Here is a 26,896-nt window from a genome sequence, read left to right on the forward strand (position 1 = left end):
AGGTCAGTGAGGAATCAGAGAAAATTCCTCCATTTTCCCCACCTGAGGCATTTTCTCTCTGGATTTCTCCCAGTATCCAGAACCTTTGGATATCCAGAACCTTTGGAGCTCACCAGGAGCAGATGAAAATAAAACAAAGGAAGCACAAACCCAGGTTTTGTGCCAAGCAAATCCCACTTTGTCCTAGTTTGGTGCAACTCTTTGGATTTCCATTCCACACATTGGAAAATCAAACTGGAAAATACACACAGGAATTCCGATCAGAGGAGAAGATGGGAATGGAGAAACCATGGAAAGAAGTCACCAGCAAGCAGCTGTAGGAGAACTTTTTGGGAGAGAAACACTTTGGATTTCTTTTTGTTTCGGTTTTCTTCCAGGCTTTTCCTCCCCAAAAAAATCAGTTTCCAGCTCGACATTTGAATAAAATTCCATATTTTACCTTGAATTTTGAATTTTTTGGGATGCTGGGGCACCAACAAACCAACAGAGTAACACTTTTGTCTTTTCCCCTGAAATTTTCCGTCGGGGGTGTTCCAAGAGCAGCCGACTTGTCCAGCGGAGCTTCTGCTCCCAGCAGGTTTTGTTTGGCTTGGGATTTTTTTTTCCCATTCTTTTGTTGACCTGATGTCTCTTGGCAGCTGTCGCTGCTAATTCCAGCCAGGGATTGCCTTTCCCGGCGCTCCAAGGGGCATCAGTCCCACCCGGAGTCTCCCGGTGTCACTCCAGGATCCGTTAATAATTAACCCCAAGGAAAGCACTCGCCAGGTGGCCCTGATTGGGATCATCCCATTAATGGTTTGTGTTCCCTTTCCCGCTCCAGCTGCTCCCGAGGATGAGGGTTGTGATCCTGCTGCTCCTGCTTTCCGCTGGGAATGCCGCATCCCAGCCGGAGAAGGCGCTGCCCAGGCGGCGCCTGTCGTGCGTGAGGTGCTGCGGGCCTTCGGAGCAGCCCGTGTCCATCATCTCCCAAAGATCCACCAGGATGAGCGGGGATCCCGAATATTCCGTGCCCAAAATCCAGCCCACCATAGACATCACCATCCTCAAAGGTGGGTGCGGCTCTTCCTCGGTCCTTTCCTGCAGCAAAATTCAGCCTAGGACAAGGGCAAGGGATGCCCAAAATGTGCCAAAACAACATCAAGGGGTGCCCAAAAAGTTGCCGTGCCCAAAAGTGCCCAAAACAAGGCCAAGGGGTGCCCAAAATGTGCCCAAAAGTGCCAAAACAAGGTCAAGGGGTGCCCAAAATATGGCTGTGCCCAAATGTGCCCCGAAGTGCCCAAAACAAGGCCAAGGGGTGCCCAAAAAGCTGCCGTGCCCAAATTTGCCCAAAATGAGGTTAAGGGGTCCCCAGAGTGTTTTCGTGCCCAAATGTTCCCAAAACAAGGTCAAGGGGTGCCCAAAATGTTGTCGTGCCCAAATGTTCCCAAAACAAGGTCAAGGGGTGCCCAAATGTGGTTGTACCCAAATGTGCCCAAAACAAAATTAACAGGTCCGCAAAATATGGTGGGTCCCAAAATTCCCCAAAGTGCCCAAACAAGATCAAGGGGTGCCCAAAACAAGGTCAAGGGGTGCCCAAAATGTTGTCATACCCAAATGTGCCCAAAACATGGTTGTGCCCAAAATGTACCCAAACAAAGGCCAAGGGGTGCCCAAAATGTGGTGGTGCCCAAATGTACCCCAAAGTTAATCCTTGTGGGAACTGGGAAGGTGCTGATGTCTGACCAGTATTCCCAGGTTAATCCTTCTGGGAATGGGGAAGGTGCTGATGTCTGACCAGTATTCCCAGGTTAATCCTACTGGGAAGGTGCTGATGTCTGACCAGTATTCCCAGCTTGGGGAAACAACACTCCAGCAGCTCCTCCGCTGGCTGTCTCCAGGATATTCCTGGAATCTGTGCTTCCCGTGCTCGTGTTTGACACACTTTTCCTTCACCTTCCCAGGTGAGAAGGGCGAGATGGGAGAGAAGGGATTCCCTGGAGCAGCTGGGAAGGTGGGAGAGCGAGGATTACGTGGATTGAGTGGCCGGAAGGGGCAGAAGGGCCAGCCCGGCCCCCAAGGCCACTCCTGCAAGCAGCTCTTTGCCGCCTTCTCCGTGGGCCGCCGGAAGCCACTGCACAGCTCCGACTACTTCCAGCACGTCACCTTCGACATGGAATTCGTCAACCTCTACCAACACTTCAACATGTTCTCTGGGAAGTTCTTCTGCTACATTCCAGGGATTTACTACTTCAGCCTCAACGTGCACACCTGGAATTTCAAGGAGACCTACGTGCACCTGATGAGGAACGAGCAGGCCGTGGCCATCCTGTACGCCCAGCCCAGCGACAGGAGCATCATGCAGAGCCAGAGCCTGATGCTGGATCTGCAGGAAGGGGAGGAGGTTTGGATCAGGATGTTCAAGAGGGAGCGGGAAAACGCCATTTACAGCGAGGAGTCCGATGTTTACGTCATCTTCAACGGGCATCTGATCAAACCCGCCCTGGAGTAGGAGCTTCTCAACTCCAGGGCAAGCTTTGGGCCGTCCAGCAGCGTCTTCCCTCTAGAAGTGCATCTCTAATTCCTTTTGGAATGGGCGTAGCCCTGGAAGAGTTGTTTTTCCACATCTGTGTGGATCCAAGCTGCACAAGAATTCCAGAAGGTTCCCAGCTCCCTGTAAAGACCCTCAGGAACATCCCTGAAGAGTTGCCAAGTTGGCAGCAAAAACTTCACTTTGCTCTGCGTCTCCTGTCCCCTTTGGAATATCTGTAGCCCTTGGAAGTGTTGTTTTCCACCCCTGTGTGGATGGAGGGGACTGTTCCCACTGCACAAGAATTCCAGAAGCTTCCCAGCTCCCTGTACAGACTCCCAGGAACATTCCTGGACAATTGGTCCAATTGACAGCAGAAATTTCCCTTCTTTCTCTGCGTCTCCCATTCCTTTTGGGATGGCTCCATCCCTGGAAGTGTTGTTTTCCATGCGTGTGTGGATGGAGGCGACTGTTCCAAGCTGCTCAAGAATTCCAGAAGTTTTCCAACACTCTCTGTGGCCCCTCAGGAACACCCCAGAAGAGTTGGCCCAGCTGGAAGCCGAAATTCCACTTCTTTGCTGTGCTTTAGACAAGGAATTGTAATAATTAGATTTTTATGAGGATAATATAATTATCCCTAAGGAGCAGAGCGGTTATCCAGGTGCTAATTAAGCAAAAATCTTGGCTAATTGGAGCCCCAGCCCCCGGCAGCACCAGGGTGGCTCCTCTCAGGCAGGAGATTTGGTGTGAAAATCAAGATTTGGCACAGGAACGAATCCCAGATTCCGGTTCTGTTCCATTCTGTGGCATATCCCATTATTCCAGCAGAATGGTGGAATTAGAGGAACAACAGCGCATGGATTTGGGAAAGCTTTTCCAGGGAAACAGGGCTCAGTACAACCAGAGAAAAACTTCCCATAAGAACATCCAAGCTGGCTGGGAATGTGCTTCCCAATTTAACGAAATGGTGGGAATTTGGAGTTTGCCAAGCCAGGATTTCAGGCTGTGTTCCCGTCTGGAAATTACCATTTTGGAGCTCCATCATTTTGGGAAAATGGTGGAAAAACTGGAAAGAAAAAGGATTTTTTTTAAAATTTTTAGGGATTTGGGGTTTTTTATTTCCTGGAAATTTCCATCTTGGAGCGTCATCATTTCTGGAAAATGAAGGACAAACTGGAAAGGAAAAGGAGCTTTTCTTCAAGCAGTGATTTTTATGGATTTGGGGTTTTTTCCTAAAAAATTATGGATGGGATAGTGGTGCATGCAGCAAAACCCTATCATTTTATCCCATTCCTTCTTTCCCTTTCTCCCAGTCTCTCGTTTGCTTCCTAAGCCATTTGTACAAAGGATCCAGGGAAATTCTTCCAGGAAAATGCTTCCTTGGACCTCACCTCCCCCAGCTTTGGGAAAAGTAGCTGAAATAAAGATTTTGCTTCGAGTTCCTGGAGTTGTTTCTCTCTTTTCCATAAGTTTTTCCATAAGCTTTTCCACATTCCCTGGCTAGGAGCACCACACTGAACCTGGAAAAGTCTCTGGAGACAATTTGAGTTCCTTTAATCCAAAGGATTCCCAAAAGGAAGCTGACACCAACTCTTCTCCTCTAAATCAATCCCAAATCTTCAAGATCTCCCAATTCCCCTGAAAATAGGGACTTTGAAGTAGAAAATTCCAATGAAAATGGATCCCAAGCCTTGAAACCCCGAGTGTGTTCCTGCATCCCTCAACCTGCATCCTGAAAAGGAACCCCGGGAAATTCCCATTTTCTAAGCCACATTGGAGAGCTCCAAATCCTTTTTCCCCTCCTTTTTCTGCTTCTAAATCCTCCCTGTCCCATCCCTAGGCTGGAAAATGAATTCCCAGCTGGATGTGCTGCTGGCAGGAGCTCTGTGGTGGAGCAGGAGCATTCCCAGGCTGAGGTGGTTTGGAATTCCTCATTCCTCACAGATCCAGCAGTTTTCCCACTGTTTTGGCTCATTCCCATCTCCCCTTTGCTGCACTGGCTATAATTCCAATTAAAACTTCCCTGCTCCAGCTGGGCTGGGAAAGCCATCCCCAGAACATGCTCAATCCATGGAATTCTGGAGAAGTCCCTTTCTCCTGGGAAGCAGCAAAAATCCATCATTTTTATCCCCAAATAAACACATCTCCAAGGGAAACATTCGGATTTCAGAGCCCTCATGACTCATCCCAGTGCCAGGAGCAGGGAAATCGTTAAATCCACAGCAATTCCAGGGGCACAACGACCTTTCCACAGGATCCCACAGGATCCAAATTATCCCCAATGGCACAGAAAACACTGGCAGTCTCAGCCTGCCGAGGTTTTTGGGAAAAATTGGAATATCTGAAAGCTGGATGTCCACAGTATTCCCACTGCCACATTTGAAATCCCTTTCCCAGGCCTGGCCACCCTTTTGGGAAGGAAATTCCCCTAAAATCCAACTTGAATGAATTTTAGGGAAATTCCCTGCTGTGTTTGTGGTGTTCAGATCCCTCTATCCTGGGAATGCCCTGAGCCCTCATTCCCATCTTCTCCCAGCCTGTTTTGGGAATAAAAAGCCTGTTTGGGTGCGGTTTCATCCCTCTGGATGGATTTTTCTCGGGAAGAACAACAGGCGCCCGTGCCTTGGGCAAACTCTTTCCTTCCTCTCCATAAGGAAACTTTGGATTTACGACGGGGAACGGGGAGATAACATCGAGGCCGATAAGGAAACCAGGCAACAAATCAGGCTAATGGATTGCCTTTGGATGAGTGCAATGGGATTTAATGACTCCAGGAAGGATCTATTCGCTCCCAAGGATTGGAAGCGCCGGAGAAAATGCGGGAGATGGGAGGGGAAAGTGGGAAAACAAACAGAAAGCGCTTCCAAGCTTTCCAGGGAGCAATCCCGGCTAAAAGGCTCCATGGAGACTTTGGCCTGTGCTGGTTGTGCTTCCACACCCTCCCTGCAGGCTGGGAATGGCAATTCCCAAAGGCAGGACAGGCTGGGAATCTCCGTCCTCCCCCAGGATGAGAGGTGGGACGCATTTGGGGCATTCCCTGTTCTTGCTCCATGCTCTATTCCTGGAAATCCTGGGGCTTCCTCGTTCTCCTCCCGATTTTCCAGAGTGGTTTTATTTTTCCTGGCAAGATCCAGGCAGCAGCACCTGGAAAGGCCAAATCCGTGTGTGCTCCCTGCCCTCAGCACCTTTTCCTTGCTTCATTTTGGGAGATTCCCTGTTTTCTCCCAGGTCTTCGGTAAAAATCCCTGGGATTATGATGGGGCAGGATTTTCCTGTGGGGAAAACTCTGGATTTGTGTCCTTGAAGGGCTGGATTTGGCCATGGCAGGGATGTGGGAAGAGCTTGATTCCCTCTGGGAATGGGCAAACAGGGAGGATGAGCTGGATCCCTGGGATGAGGAGGGATTTGCTTCCCTATTCCCAACGCAGTGGATGTTTCCTCCACAGCTGCATTCGTATTGCAGCCAGAAGCTGCCGCAGAGGATTTGGGAACCCAACAATTCCTGCCAGACATTGGGAATGACAGCCTAATGCTATTTCCAGGGAAAATCACATTAAAGCCAACTCTCCAAGGAATTGTTTCCTCCCTGGATCGTGCTGGGAGCAAATCTCTCTCTGCTGGCTCCTGGCTGGAATGCTGCAATCTCCTGCCTCAAAGGCCATTTCAGGAGTGAAATTCCATGTGCAGGAAAGTGAGGAATTGCCACTGGATTTTGGGATTTGCTGATCCAAAAGCCAGCACAGAGCCTGTGAATCCCCAGGGAATCGCACGGGAATCATCTCCCTGTTTCCATGCAAGGAAGAATCCAAAACAATTCCTCCACCTGCTCATTTTTCCCTGTTTTTCTGTGATTTCATCCCTCTTAAAGCAGAATCCCAAATTTCTCCCGGATTGAAAAGACAGGGATGGAGTCAGTGATGTCAGAGATCTTTTCTGACCTCAATGATCCCGTGATTCCCAGGATGCCGAACCCTCCATTCCCGTTTCCTGGCTCTGTCTGCGTGACCCTGCCCAGCTCCAGGTTTTTAGAAGGTCAGAAATCCACGGAACTGCTTTTCCCTCCCTGAAATTTTGCTGGAAAAATCCAACCACCATGGAGCGCCACGAAATAATTCCATGGAAAGGCCTCTGATTCCTGTCAGGAGCCAGGCACAGGCACGACAGGAAATAAAATCATTCCAAGTGTGGGATGCAGGGCTGCCAGCCCTGTCTGGCACCCGGCATATGGGGCTGGGATCTGTGGAAAAACGGGACAGGGATGCAAACACAATGCTCTAATTAATTCTGGGAATGCATAATTAATTAATTCCCCTGCCGGGGGGAGCTGCTGTCACCACGGCTCCCGAGCCAGGTTCCTCCTCCGGTGCTGCCTGGCCCTTGGAACCCTGGCTCTGTTGTCCCTCCTGGAAGCAGGAATTGTGCCCAGGATTGCTGCCCCATCCCTGGAAGTGTCCAAGGCCAGAGCCTGGAGCAACCTGGGATAGTGGAATTTGTCCCTGCCCATGGCAGGGGTTGGAATGGGAAGATCTTTAAGGTCACTCCCAATCCAAGCCATTCCATGATTCTTTGTTTTGCTGAGAAAAGCCAGGAGAGCATCAATTCCTCGAGGCCTTGGGAGGGGTTTTTATCCATTTTTCCCCCCCAGATTCTCCAGAGAAAACCACAGCGGGATTCACCCCTGGAGCAGGGGGAGCACAGGCCCCAGATCTCCCTCTGGAATATAAACCAGGGATCCTCTGGAGCAGTGGTGGCTGCACTCTCGGCCCTCCCATCCAAGAGGGATGCACCAGGATTATAAACCCCAATCCACCTGGCAGAGGGAGACGTGAACCGTGGAAAATGAAGGGAAAACTCTTCCCTGATAATTCCCAGGTCACTGCACTTCCAGGGCTGGGCTGTGTTTGCATCCAGGGTCAAATCCAGAAGGAATTATCTCCCATCCCCGCAGGCCAGGATTGTTCATTCCCAACTTTTTCCAAGGGCTGCTGCTTTTCCAGTGCCCCTGTTGGAAAAAGCACAGCAGATTCATCCCAGGCTGAGAGAATAGGATACATCCAGTATTTGGGATAACTCCCAGCTCGAGGTCAGGAACGGGATCCAGGGCTTAAAGGCTCAGGAGAAGGGAGCCAGCGGAGACAGATTCACCTTCCGTGACTTTCCAGGGAATGATGGGCAGATAGGGAGGATTAAGTGTTACGGGATTGCAGGGGGAAAGGGAGAGGGAACACAGAAACCCCGGAGCGTTGCCCAGCCCATGGCAACAGCGCTGGATTTCCATGGAGTTATCCAAACAACACCCAAACGGGCGGGAATGAACGGTGCAGGAAAACCGGGAGCGGGGTGAGGCGAGCAGCTGAGGCATTCCAGGTGACCGAGAGGCTGGGAATAAATCACAGGAATAAAACCAGCAGCTCCTGCCTTGGCTGCAGTTCCAAGGAGCAGGGGGAGACACTGGAAGCAGGGATTTGGGGGTTTTAAGGATGCTGCTGATGGATCAAGGCTGGGCCGGGACTTTGTGTCACGGGGAATGTTTGGATTCCAGGGATAATCCCATCCCTGGAACCTCAGGGAACAGAGAGCCGGGTTTAACTGGGAGTTAAAGAGGGAAGCTGCAAAAATTCCATCCCTGCCCTGCTCTTACTCCAACATCAATCCATGGATCCCAGGATAAATTCCGCAGTTCAGGCACATTCCTGGGTTTTCCCTCCCTCGGAGGGCAGCCAGGAGAGATCCCAAAGCCAGAGGATTCCAGGTGACCCTGCTGAAACCCAGGAAGTGCCCAGTGAAGCGCATGGATCCCGATACCTTGGACATACCCACCTGGAATCTGCCCTTTGGAATTGCTCTCTCCTAATGCCACTTTTCAAACTGAATCCATGCCTTTCGCCCCTCAGTTAAACCCTGGTTTTCATGGAATAAAAAGTGAATCCCTGAAGGAAGTTGCTCCTGTATCCCAAAGGTTGCTCGGTGGATTTTTCCACACATCTTTCAGCAAAGCCCTTTGGTATCCAGCAGTTGGAATTCCCTTTATTCCATGGATCTCATTGAATATTCATAGCTGGAGCTTTAACCAGAAAACCAAAAATTGATTATTTTATTTATTTTTTATTTTATCCAATTGATTTTTCCACCTCCCGAAGGTCAGGTGGGCACCGGGCAAACATTCCATGATCTTCCCGTGGGTGGTTTTTTCTTCGGCAGAGCAGAGCCAACGTTTGGAATCCTTGGATGAATCAAAGGAAAAGCTGAATAAGCTGGAATTCGGAAGGATTGTCTGTCGAGGTATTAAAAATGTCACTCAATCCCTGGGGCTGAGGGATTGGGGTTGGAATGTGTGAAAAACCCCATGGATCTGGGGAGTGTCGCTGCTGTCTGGAGCTTCCCGGGAAGGGCTGGCTGGGAGGACAGATTTTCCCGGGAATTTGTCAGTCTTTGTGGAAGGATGACATGTTTTGATGGAATGTGTGCAGGGATGCTGTCAGCTCAGCTGGCTCCTCAGAATTCCACTGCCAAGCTGCCAGGAAAAACCCAGGAGCGGCGTTTGGGATACAAGGAAAAGCCAGTGGAGCTTCCAAAGGCACAGCTCGGGCCTGAGGAAGGATTTTTTGGGATGGGGAGGGAATCCTGTGGAGCAAAGGCTGTGTGGCACTGGGAGAGATGATCTGCAGGAGCTGCTCCCAGGAAAAAATTCCCTAGGCTGGGAAAAGAGCTCCTCCAAAGCAGCATTCCCGTGGCACCGAATTCCCCAGGGGGCTGTTGCCTGGAAAGAGAATTTTCCTGGGAATTGAAGCATTGAGAGTTTTCCTAAATTTGCCCCTTAAATCTGATGGATTGCAGCATTATCGATGGGAATGTTGGAGGGGCTGGCTGGAATATCTGGTTTCTGGGAATTGGGATCCCAATCCTGACCCAGGGGTAGTGAGGGAAGAGAGGTGGGGTCGGTGTGGGGTGTGTGGGAAACAAAGCCCAGGTTTATCCACCTCTTTTCTGGGGTCTGTTCCCTCCAGAGCAAACTTCCCTCGGTTAATTCCATGGATTTGATGAAATTCCACGGAAGGAGGGGACAAATGCTCTTTGCTCTGCCCGAGAAATGCCAGGGTTTTACTCCTTCCCATAAATCCATGCTTTTATTAAAATCCTTTTCCTTCCCAAGGTGTTCCTGCCCCAGCCTTGAGCTTTCCAGCCATTTCCCGTTCTGCAGCTCCCAGGAGGGATCATTTTAGGTGGAAAACTGAGGGAATCAGAGCCCAGCTTACACCAAACCAACCGGAAAAGTTCAAATGAGGAACTGCACCCAGATCTGGAGGTCCCCAAACCAAGCCCAGCTCCTCATCCCAGAGAATCCAGGCCTGTTTGGAGTCCTCCCCTCCTCAGGAATTCCCCAGTTTTGATGGGAATGCATTGCATTAAATGGAATGTGTTTGCCACATCAGAATTCCATCTAAAATCCACCATTTTTTCATCCCCTGGAGCGTGGCTGCTGCTGTTTGCCCAGTAAATAAAATTAGGTTGGATTCGTTGGGAATTGGAAAACAAATCCATTTCATGGGAAAGCTTTTCCCAGTCTCCTGGGGATGTGCTGCACTCAATTCCAAAGGGCTTTCTTATGGAAAATTACCAGGAGCCAAGTCCTGCTGTGAGTCAAGAGAATTAGGCAGAAATTCCAAGATTTTGGTGCTTTTCTGCTTACTGGGGCCATTGTTGCTTGCAAGGAGTTCATTTCCAGTGCTTCAGCAAGAGCAATTTCCTTGGAAATCAGGGCAGAAAGATGGATCAGGAGATGGATTTTTGCTTTCCAGCATCCCTCGAGTCCTTCTGATCATCACTCGTGGGCACAGCATCCAACAGGTGATGGAAAAAATGTGGGATTGGCTGGAAATGGACTGGAAACTGGATTTGACCCTGGAATCAGCACTGGTTTGCTCCACTTGGTTCAGTCTGGAGGTGGGAGTAAATCCAGGATTCCAGGGATATTCCTGGGGGGCTGATCCCTCTGCATCTCCCAGGGGACAGTTCTGCTGAGCAGGCTTTCCATGACCTCAGAGTTCCCAGTAGAAGAAATTGGGGGAAAAAAGACTTTTTAGGACTCAGAAAATATTAATAAAACAGAGTTTGGTTCATTCAATGTTTAATTTGTCCGGAATGGTTGAACAGAGGGAAGCGAAGGCAAATTCTCCGTAGGACCAGGCTAAAACCAGGCTGGATGATCCATGGAAATTCCACACAACACAAATTATCCCAGTCCTGACTGGGAAAAGCACAGAGAAATTCCTCTGTGCACAAATCTCTCCCGGGCTGAGCTAAAATCTCCCTCATCAGCACAATTCCGTGTTTCTAAAGGACCTTGCCATAAAATCGGTTGGATTTTCTTTCCAGCAGGTCCTAAAATCCCGGAAAGGGGAACAGAGCATCCCCAATTTAGCAGGGCTTGGTGGAGTCTCCTGGCACTGCCCCAAATTAATGTGGCCTAAAAACTCAGGAGCTTTTCCTCTTTAGCTCCCCCTTGGATAGGTTTGAAAGGAATCTTAATTTTTCCCTGGAAGGCAAATTTGGGATTACTCAGAAATCATTGATACTTCACTTATTCCAATTTTCACCGGATTTTGTGAGTGTTTTCCAATTTTTTGGGGTGTGTTTTTCCTGAGGAAGTTTTTGGTTGTCTTTGGGTTTGGGGTTTATTTGTCTCCATGTGTTGTTGAATTTCCAAAGGTGTGAGGTCCTCTGGGAAGGGGCTTTGATTTTTGGGATGAAGTAACAGCAGGTCCCTGTGAATCCAAAACACCTCAGGCTGAAAAATCATGGAATATCCTGAGTGGGAAGGGACTCACAGGGATCATCAAATCCAACTCCAGCTTTCCTCTTTAATTTTCCATTAATTTTCCACTAATCTTCCTCATTAATTTTCCGTTCTCCATTAATTTTCCCTGTCTTTAGAGCTCAGCTGCTCCAGAGGATCAGAAAAATCCAGCAGCTGGAATTCTGCATCCCTGTGCTCTGCAGGGCACCGTGGGCACCTCCCTGTGTGGGAATATGAATTTTTCCAGCCACTACCAAAAGGAGCTGGGAGCTAAAATGGGATTTTCTAATTCTGTCCATGGGAAAGAACCTCTGGAAAATCGACTGGAGAGGGCAGAGGTGACAGAAAGGCTGCCCCAATTATTCGGGAACGGATCAGAGGTTGATTTATGCCTGGAAGAGCCGGATAATTCCAGGAATAATGGATATTGTATTAATTAATCATTTAAATCTGGCTGTGCTGGGATTCGGAATGTGGTGGAGAGCAGGCGGGCACCGCCTGCTACTGGGAGAAACCTGGGAGTAAATTACGCGTGGTCCAACCCAGGATACATCCTGTGCTCGTGTGTCGGTGTATCCTGGGAGTTCCTGGGTTTTGGAATGTGAGTGGCACATCCAGCGGAATAAACGGAATGACAGAACCATTAAAGTTGGAAAAAACCTCCAGGATCGAGGCCCAAACACCGCCCTGGCAACTGCACCGGTCAGGAGGGGCTTGAGCCGAGTTTAAGTTCTGGAAATACAGTTTTGAGTCCAGACTTACACTCAGAACCAAGGAATGGGCACCAGACCTCCCCAGGAGCCCGTAATCATCCCCACGGACGTCGTACCAGCGGGGTTACACCGCAGTTTAGGGGGTGGGAAGGTGGCAATGTTATGGGCACGTCGATTCCTTTCCGAAATGTTTTCCTAATCTTGTTTCCTTCAATCCTTTCTGGCTGTGTTTGCAGGATTCCTGCCTGCTCTGGCTCCCTGCAATGGGTTAAGGACAGGGAAACACAGCCAAGGCACCACCCAGCACATCAGAACCCATTTCCAGTGCAGTGCCGGGGCGTTTTTGCATGAAACTCTGAAGAAATCTCATTTTCCTTTAAGAAATCCCCTTGAAGAATCCCAGAGATCCCAGCTGAGCTGTTTGCTGCTCAGAGCTGATCCCAGCTGTGCAAAGCAGCCTTAAACCCAGCTTAACAAGGGAGTTAGAGCTGGCTTAGCATTGGTTTGCATCACTAGAGGGGTGCAAAGCCTGAAAATCGTTCCCTAGAGGACCCAAAGTGGTCACAAACATCTGATCCAGCAGGACACCACAAGAGCTTGGCACTTCCAGCTGGGAAAAGCAGGGAAGAGCCCTCTGTGTACATTTCTTGGAGCTTGTGGGGCTCCTCATTTTCCCTTTGCCACAAATAGAGCTCTCCTTGAAGTCCCCAAGTCCTCCAGCGGGACTCTGCAGTGCCAGGCCGTGCCCTCAGACCTTGCTGGTCTGCATGTGCCCGTTGAACTCCGCGTTCCTCTGGGTCAGCATGGACTCCTGCAGGCGGCTGCTGTTCTCCTGCCTGTGCTCCACGGGGTCGCCATCCTCTGCTCCGTCGCCCTTCCGGAGGCAGAGAACCTTCTGGAAACTCTGCTTGAAGTTGTCGGAGAGGAAGCCGTAGAGGATGGGGTTGGCGCAGCTGTTGGCGTAGGACAGCACCACCATGAAGAAGTAGAGCCCCTCCAGGACGGGGTCGGCGGGCAGGATGAGGATCAGGTTGACGATGTTCATGGTGTAGAACGGGAGCCAGCAGAACACGAAGACCACCACGATGATCACCACCATCCTGGTGACCTTCCGCTCCGACCTGCGGCGCCGCGTGGAGCCCACACGGATCCCCGAGGACTTGACCTTGACCACGATCAGCAGGTAGCACAGGCAGATGACCAGCAAAGGGCCAAAGAAGCCCAGCACCGAGGTGTAGATGATGAACGCCGCCGACCAGACGTTGACCGGCTCTGGCCAGTTCATGTTGCACGTCTGGAAGTCCTCCTGCACGTCCGAGAAGATGATCACTGGGAGAACCACCAAGAAGGAAAAGGTCCAGACGGTGGCACTGATGAGCTTGGCCACCCTGGGGCGTCTCCACTTGGTGGACTTGATGGGGTGCACCACGGCCAGGTAGCGATCCATGCTCATCACCGTCAGGCAGAAGATGCTGGTGAACTGGTTGATGCCGTCCACGGTCATCACCAGGCGGCAGAGGAAGGAGCCGAAGGGCCAGTAGGAGATGGCGTTTTGGGTGGCCAGGAAGGGCAGGCCCAGCATGAAGAGCACGTCGGCCACGGCCAGGTTCAGGATGTAGATGTTGGTGACCGTTTTCATCTTGGCGTGGCGCAGCACCACGTAGATGACCAGGGCGTTCCCGCTCAGCCCCACGGCGCACACCAGCAGGTAACAGATGGGAATGAGCACCTTGTGGATATATTGGAACGGGGGCTGCTCCGGGGTTGTCCCGTTCTCCGTCACGTTGGGCAGCAGGGAGGAGTTCACCTCGCCGGCAGCAGCTTCCATGCTAAACGTACTGGAGAAGTACAAAGGATCCATAATTTTTTCTCGGTGGTTTTCCTCTTAGGAGAGATTAAACTTCACGGGCATCTTGTTCCTAGAATGAAAATTGAAAAAGGAAGGAAAAGAGAGAAAGGAAGATGGAATTCAAAGCGGATTTTTACAATCATTTCCATTTTCTCTCCTGTTCAGCATTTGGGTTGGAATTATTCAGCCAGGGAGAGGGATGGGATCAATTCCCAAGTAAAGGAATTGCACAATGGGAGAATCCCAGTGCTCATCCCAGCACATCCCGGGCTCTGTTTGATCGTGACAGGATCCAGGGCTGGCTGCAACTGTGAAGGATTTTTCCCCTGAGGTTGGAGAGGCTCTGAACTGGAATTCCCAGAGCAGCTGTGGCTGCCCCATCCCTGGGAATGCCCAAGGCCAGGCTGGACAGGGCTTGGAGCAACCTGGGATAGGGAAAGGTGTTGGGGTTGGAATGGAATGGGCTTTAAGGTCCCTTCCAACCCAAACCATTCTGGGATTCCACGAAATCCAGAAGGCCCCTGATTTTCCATCTAAAATCCGATACAGAAATTGTTGGAATATCGTTTTGGAGGACTCTGAGCAGCACACCCGGATCAGAGCAGTGCCTTCCCTCAGTACTGAGCTCTTTAAATCCCAGTTTGGGGCAGCTCTGCTGTCGCTTGGTCATGGGGACCTGGGGGACTCCAGGGTGACTCAATCCCACCTCGCTCCATCCAAACTCCAGGTGCTTTTGGAATCAGAGCCAAAGACAATTCCTGGTTTTTCCAGGAATGTCCACTGTGCTGATTCCCAGGTCTCCCTTTTCCATAAACCCACTTTTACTTCCTGCTCTTTCCTTCAATGATCCCAGCTGGGGCACAGCAGGAAAATGGGATCTTCCAAACCCCTCCTGGCCGGGAATGAGGCACTGCTTTGGCTTCTCCTGGAATTTCCCCATGAATATTCTGAGATTTGACACAACTCAGGATGTTAAAATGAGTGGCAGACCTGGATTTAAATCCCACTTTTTAGGCTGCCTGGCACAACCAATGGAGAACCTCAGGGAACATCAGTGAATAGGTGAGGAAATAAAACCCTCCAGAACAATGGAAAACCCTTGGAAAAAATTCCAAGATGGAAAGGAGCATGGGTGAAGTCACTCCCCCAGGGGTCAGGATGTTTGCACAGACATGGGAAGGAATAAACTCCTTTTTTTTTGTATCTCTCAAGACTATTTTTTGTGTTCCTGCATCTTCTCCCCTCACCCCAAACTGTTTTTTATCCCAAAAATCCATTTTTCCTGCAGGAAATCCAAGCTGCAGTGGGCAGCTCCCAGAGACCTGAACAGATCTGGAGCTGGAATAAATTCGAACAACCATTCTGAAAGAGGTGGAGAATTTGCAACACCCCTTTCCTGTGGCGTGCTTGATTCCCAGGAATCTTTTTCCATATTTTTGTCGGAGTGTGGTTCAAAGGAGGTGTTTATCAAGCATTTTCCTGGAGGAACTTGGAAACATCACCTCTGAAAAAGGGGAGATTTCAAGCAGCAAGGTCTCCATCAAGTCCCACAACAAACCCCAATGAAGGTGGAAGAAATGCTCAGGAATTTTCACTCCCATCACCTGACGATCAGATTCCCGTAATAATCCGGGGGTTTGGATGTGGAATCACAAACAGCCAGCCCACGGTGCTGGAAAAACTCCTTGTCTCCAGCAGCAATCCAAAGCCACCTTCGTTGGTGGCTGGGCTTTCTCCTGGGGTGAGAAAACCTGGGGGAGAGGAGGAGTCCCGGCAGCTCCCGGGAGGAATCACAAATGTGCCGTGGGAATGTGCAGATGGGGAGTAGGTGTCTCACGTGGCTGGGCAGAGATGGGAAATCGGGAATGCAGGGATGGCAGGGAGAGCAGAGGGAGCTGCCGGAGCTCCAGCAGATACTGGGAGACGGGGATGAGGATGGGGCAGGAGGAGCTGAAAACGCTGTTGTTTTATTTGGGGTTGAGGTGTTGCAGCTAAGGAAGCATCCTTGCAAATCCCAAAATCCCTCTGCTCAGCCAAGACCATGCTCCTTTTAAATTACACAGGAGTGGGTCAGTGCTTGGATAAAATACCAAAGGAAAACTCCAGTTCTGGATAAGAATTGGAATTTTATATCCTGCTCTGCCACTCATTTGAAAATCCTCAGGTAATTTATGGGAGAAATCTGGGAGAAGGCAAAGCAGCGCCTCATTCCCGGCTGGGAGGGCTCTGGAAGTTCCCATTTTCCTGCTGTGCCCCAGCTGGGATCATTGGAGGGAAGAACAGGAAGGAAAAATACATGGGATGGGGCAGTCAGTGTTTATGAACTCGTATCCGGGATGCTGCTGGGATTGGGAATGTTCTTCTCCCCACGAGCAGCCTGGACAAACTCGTCACATCCAGGCTGGGCCCAAAAACCCAATTTTCCTTCTGAGCCTGCAAAAAATTGGAGCACATGGAAAGGAGCAGGGCTGGAACTCAGCAGGGAAGGTCAGGAGGGGCAGTCATGTGTGGCTCATCCTCTTAAAAATGGGAAAGGACACCTTCGCCAAGGTGCCTTTTCCCACATTTCCTTGGATTCAGGTGCTGTGGGAATTACACAATGACTTCAGTCCTGTTCCTTCCACCGCCTTCAGAGTTCCGGCCTTGGGAAGAGGAGCTCTTTTCTTTGGATACTTCCAATTTCTTCTCCCCCTGGAGAAATCCTCCAGCCCCAAATCCCTGTTTCCAAAGGGCCTCGGGCTCTCCCAGCCATCCATTGGCATTCCAGAGGTTTTTCATGAAGGACTTGGGTGTGTTTTCCATGGAGAGGAACTTCCAGGCTCCTTCAGCAGCAGCAGCTGTGCCAGACTTTCCCTGGAGTCAGGGACACTTTGTCCCCTCGGATTTTGGGGCTCTTCCCTTGGGTTTGTGGGAATATTCACCTTTCCCCTCAGGATTTTTGTCCCATGGGATGAACTGTACAATATTCCCTGTCATACCGAGCAGATTGAGAAGGGAATCCCAGAATCCCAGAATGGTTTGGGTTGGAAGGGACCTCAAAGCTGATCCATGGGCAGGGACACCTTCCCCGATTCCGGGGTGCTCCAAACCCCATCCAACCTGGATGTGGACAATTCCAGGGATGTCCCAGTGCATTTCCTGAGGGGAAATCCATTTCCTGTGGCTCTCTGATGATGGCTCCTGTCTCTTCCCTGCCGGTTTCAGCACCAGGAAAGAATTTACACCATCTCAACGTTCCCCATTCCCAGGATTTGATGCCCTAAAGTCCCCCAGATCTGCAAACCGAGCCCAGATCCCCATTCCATGTTTTCTTCCCTCAGCCTTTGCCCTGCAGCCACCAGGATTCTGGGATTTGTCCAGGAAACAACAAAAAACCCCTGACCAGCTGCAAATCCATGTTTTCCTGGCTGCCTTGGACGAGCACAGGGAATTTTTCCCCCTATCCAGGTGACAATTCGTCCCTCACCAGCTCGATTTGGCCTCAGCTCCTTTTGTCACCACAGCAGCGAACGACCCCGAACCTCCACAAAGGGTGATTAAAGGTAATAATTAAAGGTAATTAAAACGCGCTGATTGATCCCTCAGACCTTTGTTTGGTGTTCTTAACTAAGGGATTCATCAAGGACGCACCTCCAGGGGATTTTCCTCTCATCCAGCTTTTTTCCCCCTTTGATCTCCGAGCCCCCGCCCTGGGATTGTCCATAAATTCTGGGCTTTCTGCTTGAAACTGGAATAATCCCTGACAGAATTCCAAGTTTTAACAGAGCAGCATCCTGGAAAAAATCAGCATCCACAGCAGCTGAACGTAACTCTGTGCCTGCCTCCCCCAAAAAAATTCGGGAATAAATAGCGGAGGTGTTATGGTGTCAGAATTTAACATTTGTGAGAAGTCCTAAATAAACCTGAGGGAAAAAACCCAGCGATTAACAGGAACTGAAAAATCATCCCAACCTGAGGAAAAACAAACGTTTAAAATTGGAATTAAAACCTTTAATTTGAAATTAAAAATGCCCAGACAGATCAAGGCTGAAATTTTTCCTGCCTCTGGTCGCGGCAGGAAAGGACAAATAATTCCAGGGAGAGGATTGCGTGAGAGCAGGGCAGGAATTGCCGGAGGAAACCTGATTTCCTGAGGCCAGGTTGGATCCCGCTGCCTGTTTGCCTCTGGAATTGTCATCCCTCTCTCCTGCAGCATCCACGATAATTGCTGGGACTGGAATTACAGCACCAGGATGGCAGATCGCTGCTTCCCGGCGCAGGATAATTAGGGATAACACACCCCAGGCTTTTCAAACAGTCTCGGGAGGAAAAGCAGCGGGAGAACTCTCCAGGAATTGTCTCCCCACGGTAGAACTTCGTGGGGTTTTCCCATCCCGTGGATTTGCCTGCAATAAATTCCTGGGTTTTTAGTAAATTTTCCCTTTTGGAGCCGAGTGTCCATCAGCTGCTGCTTCCCAGAGGGCCCGTGGGGCCTCATTCCTTGGATTTGTGTGGCTGGAGCAGGCAGGAGAGGGAGAGGAGGGAGAGTGGTGGTGTGGAAGTTGGGGAGACCTGGCCGAGCAGCTCTGGAATAACATAAAAATCCAGGGAAAGCTCGGTGGGAGCAGCAGGGAAATGCAGCATCACCCTGAGAGCTGCTGCAACTCCTGAGCTACAAAATGTTCTTTACCACTCCAGCAGCTCCCACACAACACGGACACCTCGGTTTTCCCATTCCCAACCCTATCCCACCACCTGGAGTTAGAAAAACCGAAGGAATCAGCTCAGGTTCTCCCCAAAAGGAGCTTTCTCCTTGTTCAAGTCTGCCTTTGCTGCTTCTCAGGGGGCGTTTGGCACCCCGAAAATCCCAATTATGGATTTTTCTTTGCTGAAAACAAAACTTTGTCACATTAAATTGTTCCTCTGTTCCGACTCCCTGAATTGGGACTGAGCGCTGATCACCTGAATTCCAAGTGCAACAACTTCTTCCCACTTTTACCCCTAAAAAAATCTTGAGAAATCGTATTTTCTTTGGCCAAATATCTGCTGAATCCTTTTTTTTCCTCTCCAAACACGTTTCAGGCTCTGTTGTGCTCAGGGATTACTCACTCGGGCTGAGCTGCTCCTGCCACACAAACACTCGTGCAAAGCAAACGCTGCGGGGTTTGGTCCCAGGTTTAAACTGGATTTGCTCCCAGATTTAAGGTGGGTTTGGTCCCGGATTTAAGCTGGTTTTGCTCCCGGATTTGAGCTGGGTTTGCTCCCGGATTTGAGCTGGGTTTGCTCCCGGATTTAAGATGGGTTTGCTCCCGGATTTAAGCAGCTCCAGGCAGAGGAAGCTGTGGAGCTCCATCTCTGCGCTCCCACCGGGCAGCGGGGCTGGGCTGGAGCTCCCAAAACCGGCTCCAGCCCCAGCACATCCCCAAACCCAGCGGGTTTTCCCCGAAGGTTTCTTTCCCGACCTTCCCCTGTGCAATCCAGGGACATCCCGTGATTTCAGGGATGTGCCAGAGCAGAGGAGGAGCGCTAATTCCGGCTGTGGCTGCTCCCAGGCTGAGGGAGAGCGGGAACACTCCCGGCTCCCTCCGGCTCAGGGAGAGCCCCACATTGGGAAGGAGCTCAGGAGCAGCTCCTCTCGCTCCAAGAAGTGCAGCAGCTCCAGAAGAGGAGCCTCGAGGGGAAAATTCCAAGGTTTGGGCTCTCCGGCTTGGATCCATCCCTCTCCAGCAGAGCAGCTCCACTGCAGCCACGAAGCCCTGGTGACAGCGTCCCCAGGAGCTGCGATTTCTCACACAGCGCTCCCAGGCTGGTCCCAGCACCCTGGAAGCGGCTGTGGGGTTTACCCCGGAGGTCTCCTCCTCCCCAGAACCACAAAAAGTCTCTCGTTGAGCCCAAACCACCCGAGCCAGGTCGTTCTTTCCCCGCCGCGCCAGGCTCTGGGCCCGGGGAACAGGGAACAGGCTGTGCCCGGCGCTGGGAGCTGCAGGGAGCTGCAGGAAGCTGCCAGAGCTGCTCCCAGCCCAGCCCAGATCCACCCTGATCCCCAGGATGTCACCTTGACCTCGGCATCCTCTGCTCGCTGACCCCCCTGGAGCACATCCCATCCCTGCATTCCCTGCCGTGTGTTATCCCAGAGGGGCATCCAGCGCGGAGCTCTGATCCCTCCGGGCTCCCTGTGCCCTTTCCCACCCGGCTGGGCACATCCAGGGCTCTGTCACATCCCCAGGGTGGCAGCGGCCCCCGGGCTGTGCCCGCAGGTCCGTCCCGCCGGTGCCTCTCGCGTCCCTTTCGAGCTCCGTCGCCGCGCTCAGGCTGCTCCTGCCTCAAACGCAGCATCGTCCCCCCGGCCGGGGGTCCCTCCCGGGCACCCCCCAGCCAGGAGGGGTCACCCCGCTGCCCAGAGGGACCCTCCCGGGCACTCCCACACCAGGATTGGTCACTTTACTGCCCAGACCGTCCCTCCTCGCCATCCCTCTAGCCAGGAGGGGTCACCTCACTGCCCAGAGGGTCCCCCCTCGCCACCCCCACACCGGGACGGCGTCACTCCTTTTCCCAGCACCGAAACCTCCCTCAGAAGGGCAAATTCGGGGTGTCCACAAGCGGGACCGATGACTCCGCTGCCCTCTTCCCACGTCTCTGCCCCTCTCCTCATGCCTCTGCCCCTCTCCTCATGCCTCTGCCCCACTCCCGATCCCTGTTCCCCCTTCCCATGCCTGTGTCCCCCTCTCCAGCTCTATACCCCACTCCCTATCCCTGTGTCCCGCTCCCCACGTCGCTGCCCGTCTCCCCATGCCTCTGTCCCCTTCCCATCCCTGTTCCCCCATCCCATTCCCCCTCCCCGGCTCCGGGCTGCCCTTACCCGGCTGTGCCGCTCCCGCAGCGCTGCCCGGCCCGGGGGTTGAGCCCCGCCAGGAGCGGGGTCCGCGCTCCGCTCCCGGGAGGGGCCGGAGGGGGAAGAGCCACATTTCCCCCCTGCTCCAGCTCCGGTCCAGCCCCGTGAAGTCCTTTCAAAGCCTCCCGCGGACCCTCCCGACCCCCCAAACGCCGCACCCGAGCCCGCGGGCTCCTTCGGGGGCAGCGGGAGGTCTCTGACACCTCCGGGGCTTGAATTTCACGCCCCTGTCCCCGAGCAGAAGGGGAGCCCGAGTGCCAAGGTCGCATCCCGCCTCTCCCTGGAGAACGGGATCCCATGTGGAGAGGTTTTCCTCCAGCTAGCTCCGAGTCAGGCCCTAAAATCGCTCCCTGGTGGAAGGATGCAGGGCTGAAAATCCCGGCTGCGAGGAGAACTCGGATTCATTCCCTCCCTAACTCCCTGGGATGCTGCTGGGTGGGAAGGGGCTGAAATATTTGGGATTCTGAGTATTTTGCAATGCAACAAGTGGGATAAAAGCGAGGCAGAGTTCTGCCCCCTCCTCCTCGCACCCTCCCTGTGCTGTGACATATTCAAACATCAATCCCAGCGCCACTCGAAGTGCTTTTCTCCCCCATTTCTGGGCAGAGCGGGGGGCTCAGAGCAGCTCAGGGCTCCCCGCGGCAGCCCCTCCTCATCAGCATGCACAGAGCGTGGCGCTGGTAATAGTGGATATGATCTTAATCCTCTGTCGAGGCTTTTCAATTTGAGTCAGACGTGTGAACGCAGGGCGGAAAAAAACCAGCGAGGCAGAGCTGCTGCTGGCATGTCAGCCTGGAATTCAATCTGCTGATGTATTTATGGGCATGGGTTGCTAAACGCGAGCGAGACTCCAGCCTGCTCTCGCCATGACAATGGGTAGAGTCAGCCGATAAAAATAGAGTTGGGCATGATAAACAGCACAGGAGAGGAGGTTCGGATCACCTGCTCTGCCAACACGCCCAGAAGATGCCCACAATTTATTCCCGAGCAATGGTCCCGCTGGGAATGGCAACTTGAAGCCAAGTGGGGCTCATTTAAGGAATTACCCTTATTTTTTGGGGGGATTTATTAGCGTCCTGTGCTAGGAAAAAATTGCTGGATAACCATGGCGGTGCCTAAGTTGTCCCGAAGAAAACAGCGCTTTTCCTGTAAACAAACGCTCTGGAAAACCAGGAGTTTTATCGGGATCTGTGCTGGGAGAGAGGCGGGATTTTCAACAGCTCCGAAGGCTGCTTTAATTCTCTACGCGCTCGAGTCAACAGCGCCGTGTCGGGGCTGAACGGAGGGAACACAAAGCCTTGGAGAGCATTCCCTGTTATCCTGCACAAAGCCTTGGAGAGCATTACCTGTTATCCTGCTCTCAGTGCCCGACGCCTCCGGGCAGAGAGCAAAGAGCAGCTCCAGAGACCTCGGGATAAACACGGGAGGGGAAATGCTCCTGGCACCCGGCGGTGGCACCGAGACCCTCGGTGGCACAGGGGGACGTCTGTGGGGACAGCACACAACAGGGGTGGGACAGTTCCTTTTATTTCTCATTTTTCTGTGTCTCTCCCTTCGCTGGATGGAATATTTTATCATCCGTGCGCTTGGGACATTTTTTATGTTGACGTTGCAGACAGGAAGGAGAGCTGGGATGGAGATAAAAGCCTCGAAATGAGGGATTTTGTTTGGTTCTGCTCTTTGTGTGCGTCCTTGGGGCCAAGAAGGACAATGGGATCCCAGGGAGTTCCACCTGAACAGGGGGAAGAACTTCCCTGGGCAGTGCCCAGCCCTGAACAGAACCCACGGAGGGGGTGGAGTCTCCCTCCTTGGGGATATCCCACAATTCCAGGATGTCATCCCACGCTGGGATGACCCCGCTGGAGCAGATGGAACCCCCTGTGCTCCCTTCCGACCTGCCCCATCCCAGGATTCCGCGATCCATGCGCAAACCCCTTCCAAGTCCCCTAATTCGGTTAGGAGCCTCCTTATTCTGCCACACACAGCAATTCCATGTCCCGGCATGATCCCTGGATGGGTTTTTTTCCCCGGGAATGCTGACGGATGGGGAAAAGCCGCCACGCGTCCTGGCACGAACCCAGTTTAACTCCCTGCGTGTGTGCGTGTGACACGGGGGAGCTGCGGGGACACGAGCTCGGGAAGCTCCTCCTGCCTTTGGGAATCTACCTCGGCAAAACGCAGCTGAGGCAGCAGGGATGAGCTGGGATCCGTATTTTTAGAAGGAAGCACTCCTGGGGAACTCATGGCAGCAGCTTTTCCCAGGGGAGATGGGCATTAAGGAGCTGGTGAGGAGGAATCAGGGGTGTGGAACCATCTCTGGGAGAGATTTGGATCCAAGTCCGGCTGGAATTGGCTGGAAATGCTGGAATTGAAGCTTTAGGGTTGGATTGGCTCTGATTAAGGACGGGAATGGGACAATCGAGATCCCTTTAAACCTCAGAGCAACAGAGAGACTGAGTGAGGTCCCCCTGAAGCTTCTCCTCTCCAGGCTCAACATTCCCAGCTCTCCCAGCCTTTCCCTAACGCTCCATCGCTAATCATCCTGGTTTTTGCTCTGTTGGGAACAGCTGAGTGGGAAGTCAAGGAAAGAAAACCAATTCCCTTTCCCAGCCAAGCCTCGGTTCCCTCCAGGTGGCCAATCCAACCTTTTGGCTTCCTCCTCCAAGAAAACTTCCAAGCTCAGCGCAGCCTGCACTCCGCAGCGGGAGCAATCCCGGGCAGTGTCCATCCAACCGGGAATATCTCTCCGCTCCCTTGCCGCCGGCAATTCCCCAGTTTGACACCAGACGGGTCTGGAATTCCCGCCCCTTGGAGAGGCTTTGACAGGCGTTGATTTCCTCCCTCCCTAAGGAGCAGAACAAAGGGAGGCGAAACTGCCTCAGCCTTGCTGCAATTCCCGATTTTCCCGATTTTCTCGGCACGTTCCGCAGGCACAAGGAAAAGCTTCGGCTGCAAACTGGGAATGTCACGGAGAGCAGCTGCTGGCCCCCAGTTCCAAGCTGAGCTTGTGTTCGGCGAGCCCCCAAAGCGCTCGAGCTCAAACACCAGCCCAGCGCTAAAAAAATGAAAGGAAAACAAAACTAAAACTTCCTGCTGCACCTGGAATTCCTGGGAGAAGGAAAAACTGGGAACCAAACGCCATGGCTGGAGGTGGTGATGGATATCTGTGGATATTTCTGAACAGCGAGCAGCAGCAAACAGATCCATTTATTTCTATGGCAACAGGAGTAACTCAGGGCTCCACCGGAGCCCAAATCTCAGCTGGATTTGGAAATTCCCAGTGATGGTTTCCACTCTGATCCATGATTTTCCCAGAGCTCTTATCCCGTTCATCTCCTTTTTCTCGTCGAGTTAAAACCCAACGTTTAAAATCCTTCAAGGAAAACAACGGCGGGACTTCCAGGAAAAGGAAAAAGGCCAGGACTGAGTCCCTCAGGAGCTGGGATTGAGTCTCAGGTTGACTGGAAATGCCGTGGCTGGCTGGGATGGGAACCTTCCCGAGGCCATCCCGCACTTTAGGGAGTTTTGTGGGAATGAGGGCTGGACAAATCTCCAGCCCAACCCTCTGTTTAACCAGGAACTGCTTCCCGCTTTTCCAGAGCCTCCAACTCCCATTTTGTAAAATAAAGCTGCTCCTTCCCCCCTCGGGGAGATTCTGAAGCACCGAGGAGCTGATTCCCAGCCTGGCCAAATTCTGCAGATTTTCCTGCCTTTCAACACTGATTCCATTGGGTTTGGAATTCCTCGGAGTTCCTTTGGAATTCCAACCTTATTCCTCTGGTGGATGTGAAAATTCTGCGCCGAATCCTTTGCATCCGATCCGTTCTTGGAGCAACGTCTCCAAAACTGGGAGCAACCCAAGCATCTTCTGCTCCTCAGTTCCTCACCTGGTCTGAGGTTAAAAGGGAACTTGATTTAACTACTCCAGTCCCTAAACAAGACTCGTATCAGCCTCCTATCAGTTAAACTCAAGCCTTAAATGAAGGCTCAAAAGTCGAGCCTAAACCAAGAATTATTTCCCCTTTAGGACGGATGAAGCTCTAGAGAATAAACCCTTATCAGATTTATTTTCCTTTTCCTCCAGCCTCATATCAGTTAAACTCAAGCCTTAAACGAGGGCTCAAAAGTCGAGCCTAAGACAAGACTTGTATTAGCCTCATATCAGTTAAACTCAAGCCTTAAATGAAGGCTCAAAAGTTGAGCCTGAAGCAAGAATTAATTCCCCTTTAGAATGGCTGAAGCTCTAGAGAAGTATTATCTCTTGTCTGCAACCCTTGTCAGATTTATTTCACTTTTCCTCCAGCCTCATATCAGTTAAACTCAAGCTTTAAACAAGTGCTCAAAGCCAAGCCTTAAACAAGAATTAATTCCACTTTAGGATGGATGAAGTTCTAGAGAAGGATTTCTCTTGTCTGCAACCCTTGTCAGATTTATTTTCCTGTTCCTCCAGCCTCATATCAGTTAAGCTCAAGGTCAAGCCTTAAACGAGTGCTCAAAGCCGAGCCTTAAACACGAACTAAATCCACTTTGGAATGGATGAGCCTCTAGAAAAGGATTTCTCTTATCTCTCACCCTTATCAGGTTTTTTTCACTTTCCCTCCAGCTCCTATCAGTTCAAATCCCCCCTGGCTGCTGCTCTGGAGAAGTAAAGGAGCTTTTCCCTGGAACAGACCAAAATTCCTCTGGGAATTCGGACTCATCGTCCAACAGGATTCATTTGTGGCCGGAGCCTCCTGCACCAGACCAAAGATCCATCATTTCTATCAGGAATTCTCCTCTGTCCTTCTTCCCACCCCAGCACCTTCTGGAGGAATCACAGGTTGGGAATTTTATTCCGGTGCCGTTTTAAATGGATTTTTTCATTCCCACCCCACAAATGGCAGCAAGGAGCTGCCAGCTTTCCCAAGGATTCCCACGCAGGCAGGGCGGGAATTTCTGGTGTTTTCCTTAAATACCTCGGTGTTTGCAAGCTTGAGCAGATTATTCCAGCAGGTGGCAAAGGATTTATTGCCGGAGTTTTCCTCACCCCCCACTCCTTGCTGATCCCTGCTTTCTCCAGAGCCAGGAGAATCTTGGAGCCGCAGCTTCAGGATCAACCATTTGCTGGAAGAATGAGCAGAATTCCTGCCTCTTTTCCCAGGTTTTACACCAAGCCAGTCCTAATTTTGCTTTATTTTGGGGAATTTAAGTCAGGAATATTCCAGAAGCTTCCATGGTTTTTCCCAACTTGACCATCCTGCAGCCGCTGCAGGGTGATTTCCATGGGATTATTTCCATGGGATTCCTGGGATTTGGCCAAGCTTTCTTTTCTCTGATGATGGGAAACAAAGCCTAGGGAAAATGGATTGATGTCCCCAAAATCCCACGGGATTTTGGTGGATTTTCCCAGCTTTCATTTCCATTTGGAGGAGGAAATTCCCGGATTTTGCTGCCACAGCTGAAGCAAATCCATCCCCCAAAAACCCAACTCTTTTTTTCCTTAAAATTTCTTCCCAAACTCCTTCATGTGAGGGGAAACTCTGGGATTTGCCAGTGGAACAGAGCAAATTCCACAAGATTCCAGAGGCTGGGCTGAGCCTTGGTCTCTTTTTATGTGTCTGTAATTAAATCTCGCCCCAATCCCAAAATGTGCAGTAAAAATCCCTTTGTGGGGTAAAAAGGAAGCATCAAAATGTTATTTTTAGTACTCAGGGGTGGATTTGGTTGGAGAATTCCATCTTTATTGATTTCCCGCTTTTCCAAGAGGGATTTCAAGGATGGCTCCTGGAAATCGGCTGCTCCCAGGAATGGGGGAAGCAGAGTCCTGTGAGAGTTCCCAAAACATTAAAAATCTCCCTGATTGGGCTCTGGGAAGAAGCAGGAGAGGGTTTTGCTCCTGGATTGATTCCTTCCAGCAGATCTTTCCCGAGTGCATTCCAGAGGGGGTCATTAGGAGGAGGCTGATATTCCCATCATTCCAATTCCAAGTGGTTTGGGTCCTTACAGATAAACCCACAAGTGGTTTTGGTTCATTTGGGGGTTTTTTAGTTCCAGAAATGACATCCTGAGGGATTTTGAGAAGAGCCGGCCGTTGTTATCTTTCCAGCATTTCTCAGAGATTCCCTCTGCAAATTGAAAATATCCCCAAAAATCAGCACCCGCAATTCCCGAGGAGAAAAGA

At 51.4% G+C, this 26,896-nt stretch overlaps 2 protein-coding genes across 2 annotated transcripts in view; one reads left to right on the forward strand and one right to left on the reverse strand.

The window, feature by feature from the left end:
• The window catches only part of C1QTNF8 (C1q and tumor necrosis factor related protein 8), a 9,161-nt gene extending 5,217 nt beyond the window's left edge, over positions 1 to 3,944 (forward strand). Inside the window, exons 2-3 of the mRNA XM_008633606.2 lie at positions 821 to 1,049; positions 1,941 to 3,944. Coding sequence (XP_008631828.1) covers positions 833 to 1,049; positions 1,941 to 2,488 — 765 coding nt within the window. The 5' untranslated portion in view covers positions 821 to 832 and the 3' untranslated portion in view covers positions 2,489 to 3,944. The remainder of the gene's footprint in view (positions 1 to 820; positions 1,050 to 1,940) is intronic.
• Positions 3,945 to 10,617: 6,673 nt separating this feature from the next.
• On the reverse strand, positions 10,618 to 21,177 carry SSTR5 (somatostatin receptor 5). Its single transcript, XM_017734041.1, has 2 exons — positions 20,704 to 21,177; positions 10,618 to 13,935 (listed from the first exon to the last, which is right to left on the reverse strand). Exon 2 carries the CDS (start codon positions 13,875 to 13,877, stop codon positions 12,765 to 12,767), a length of 1,113 nt encoding a protein of 370 aa, XP_017589530.1. The 5' UTR covers positions 13,878 to 13,935; positions 20,704 to 21,177; the 3' UTR covers positions 10,618 to 12,764.
• Positions 21,178 to 26,896: the final 5,719 nt, after the last annotated feature.

This window comes from Corvus brachyrhynchos, unplaced genomic scaffold (genome assembly GCF_000691975.1).
Source record: "Corvus brachyrhynchos isolate BGI_N302 unplaced genomic scaffold, ASM69197v1 scaffold5, whole genome shotgun sequence".
Taxonomy (NCBI): domain Eukaryota; kingdom Metazoa; phylum Chordata; class Aves; order Passeriformes; family Corvidae; genus Corvus; species Corvus brachyrhynchos.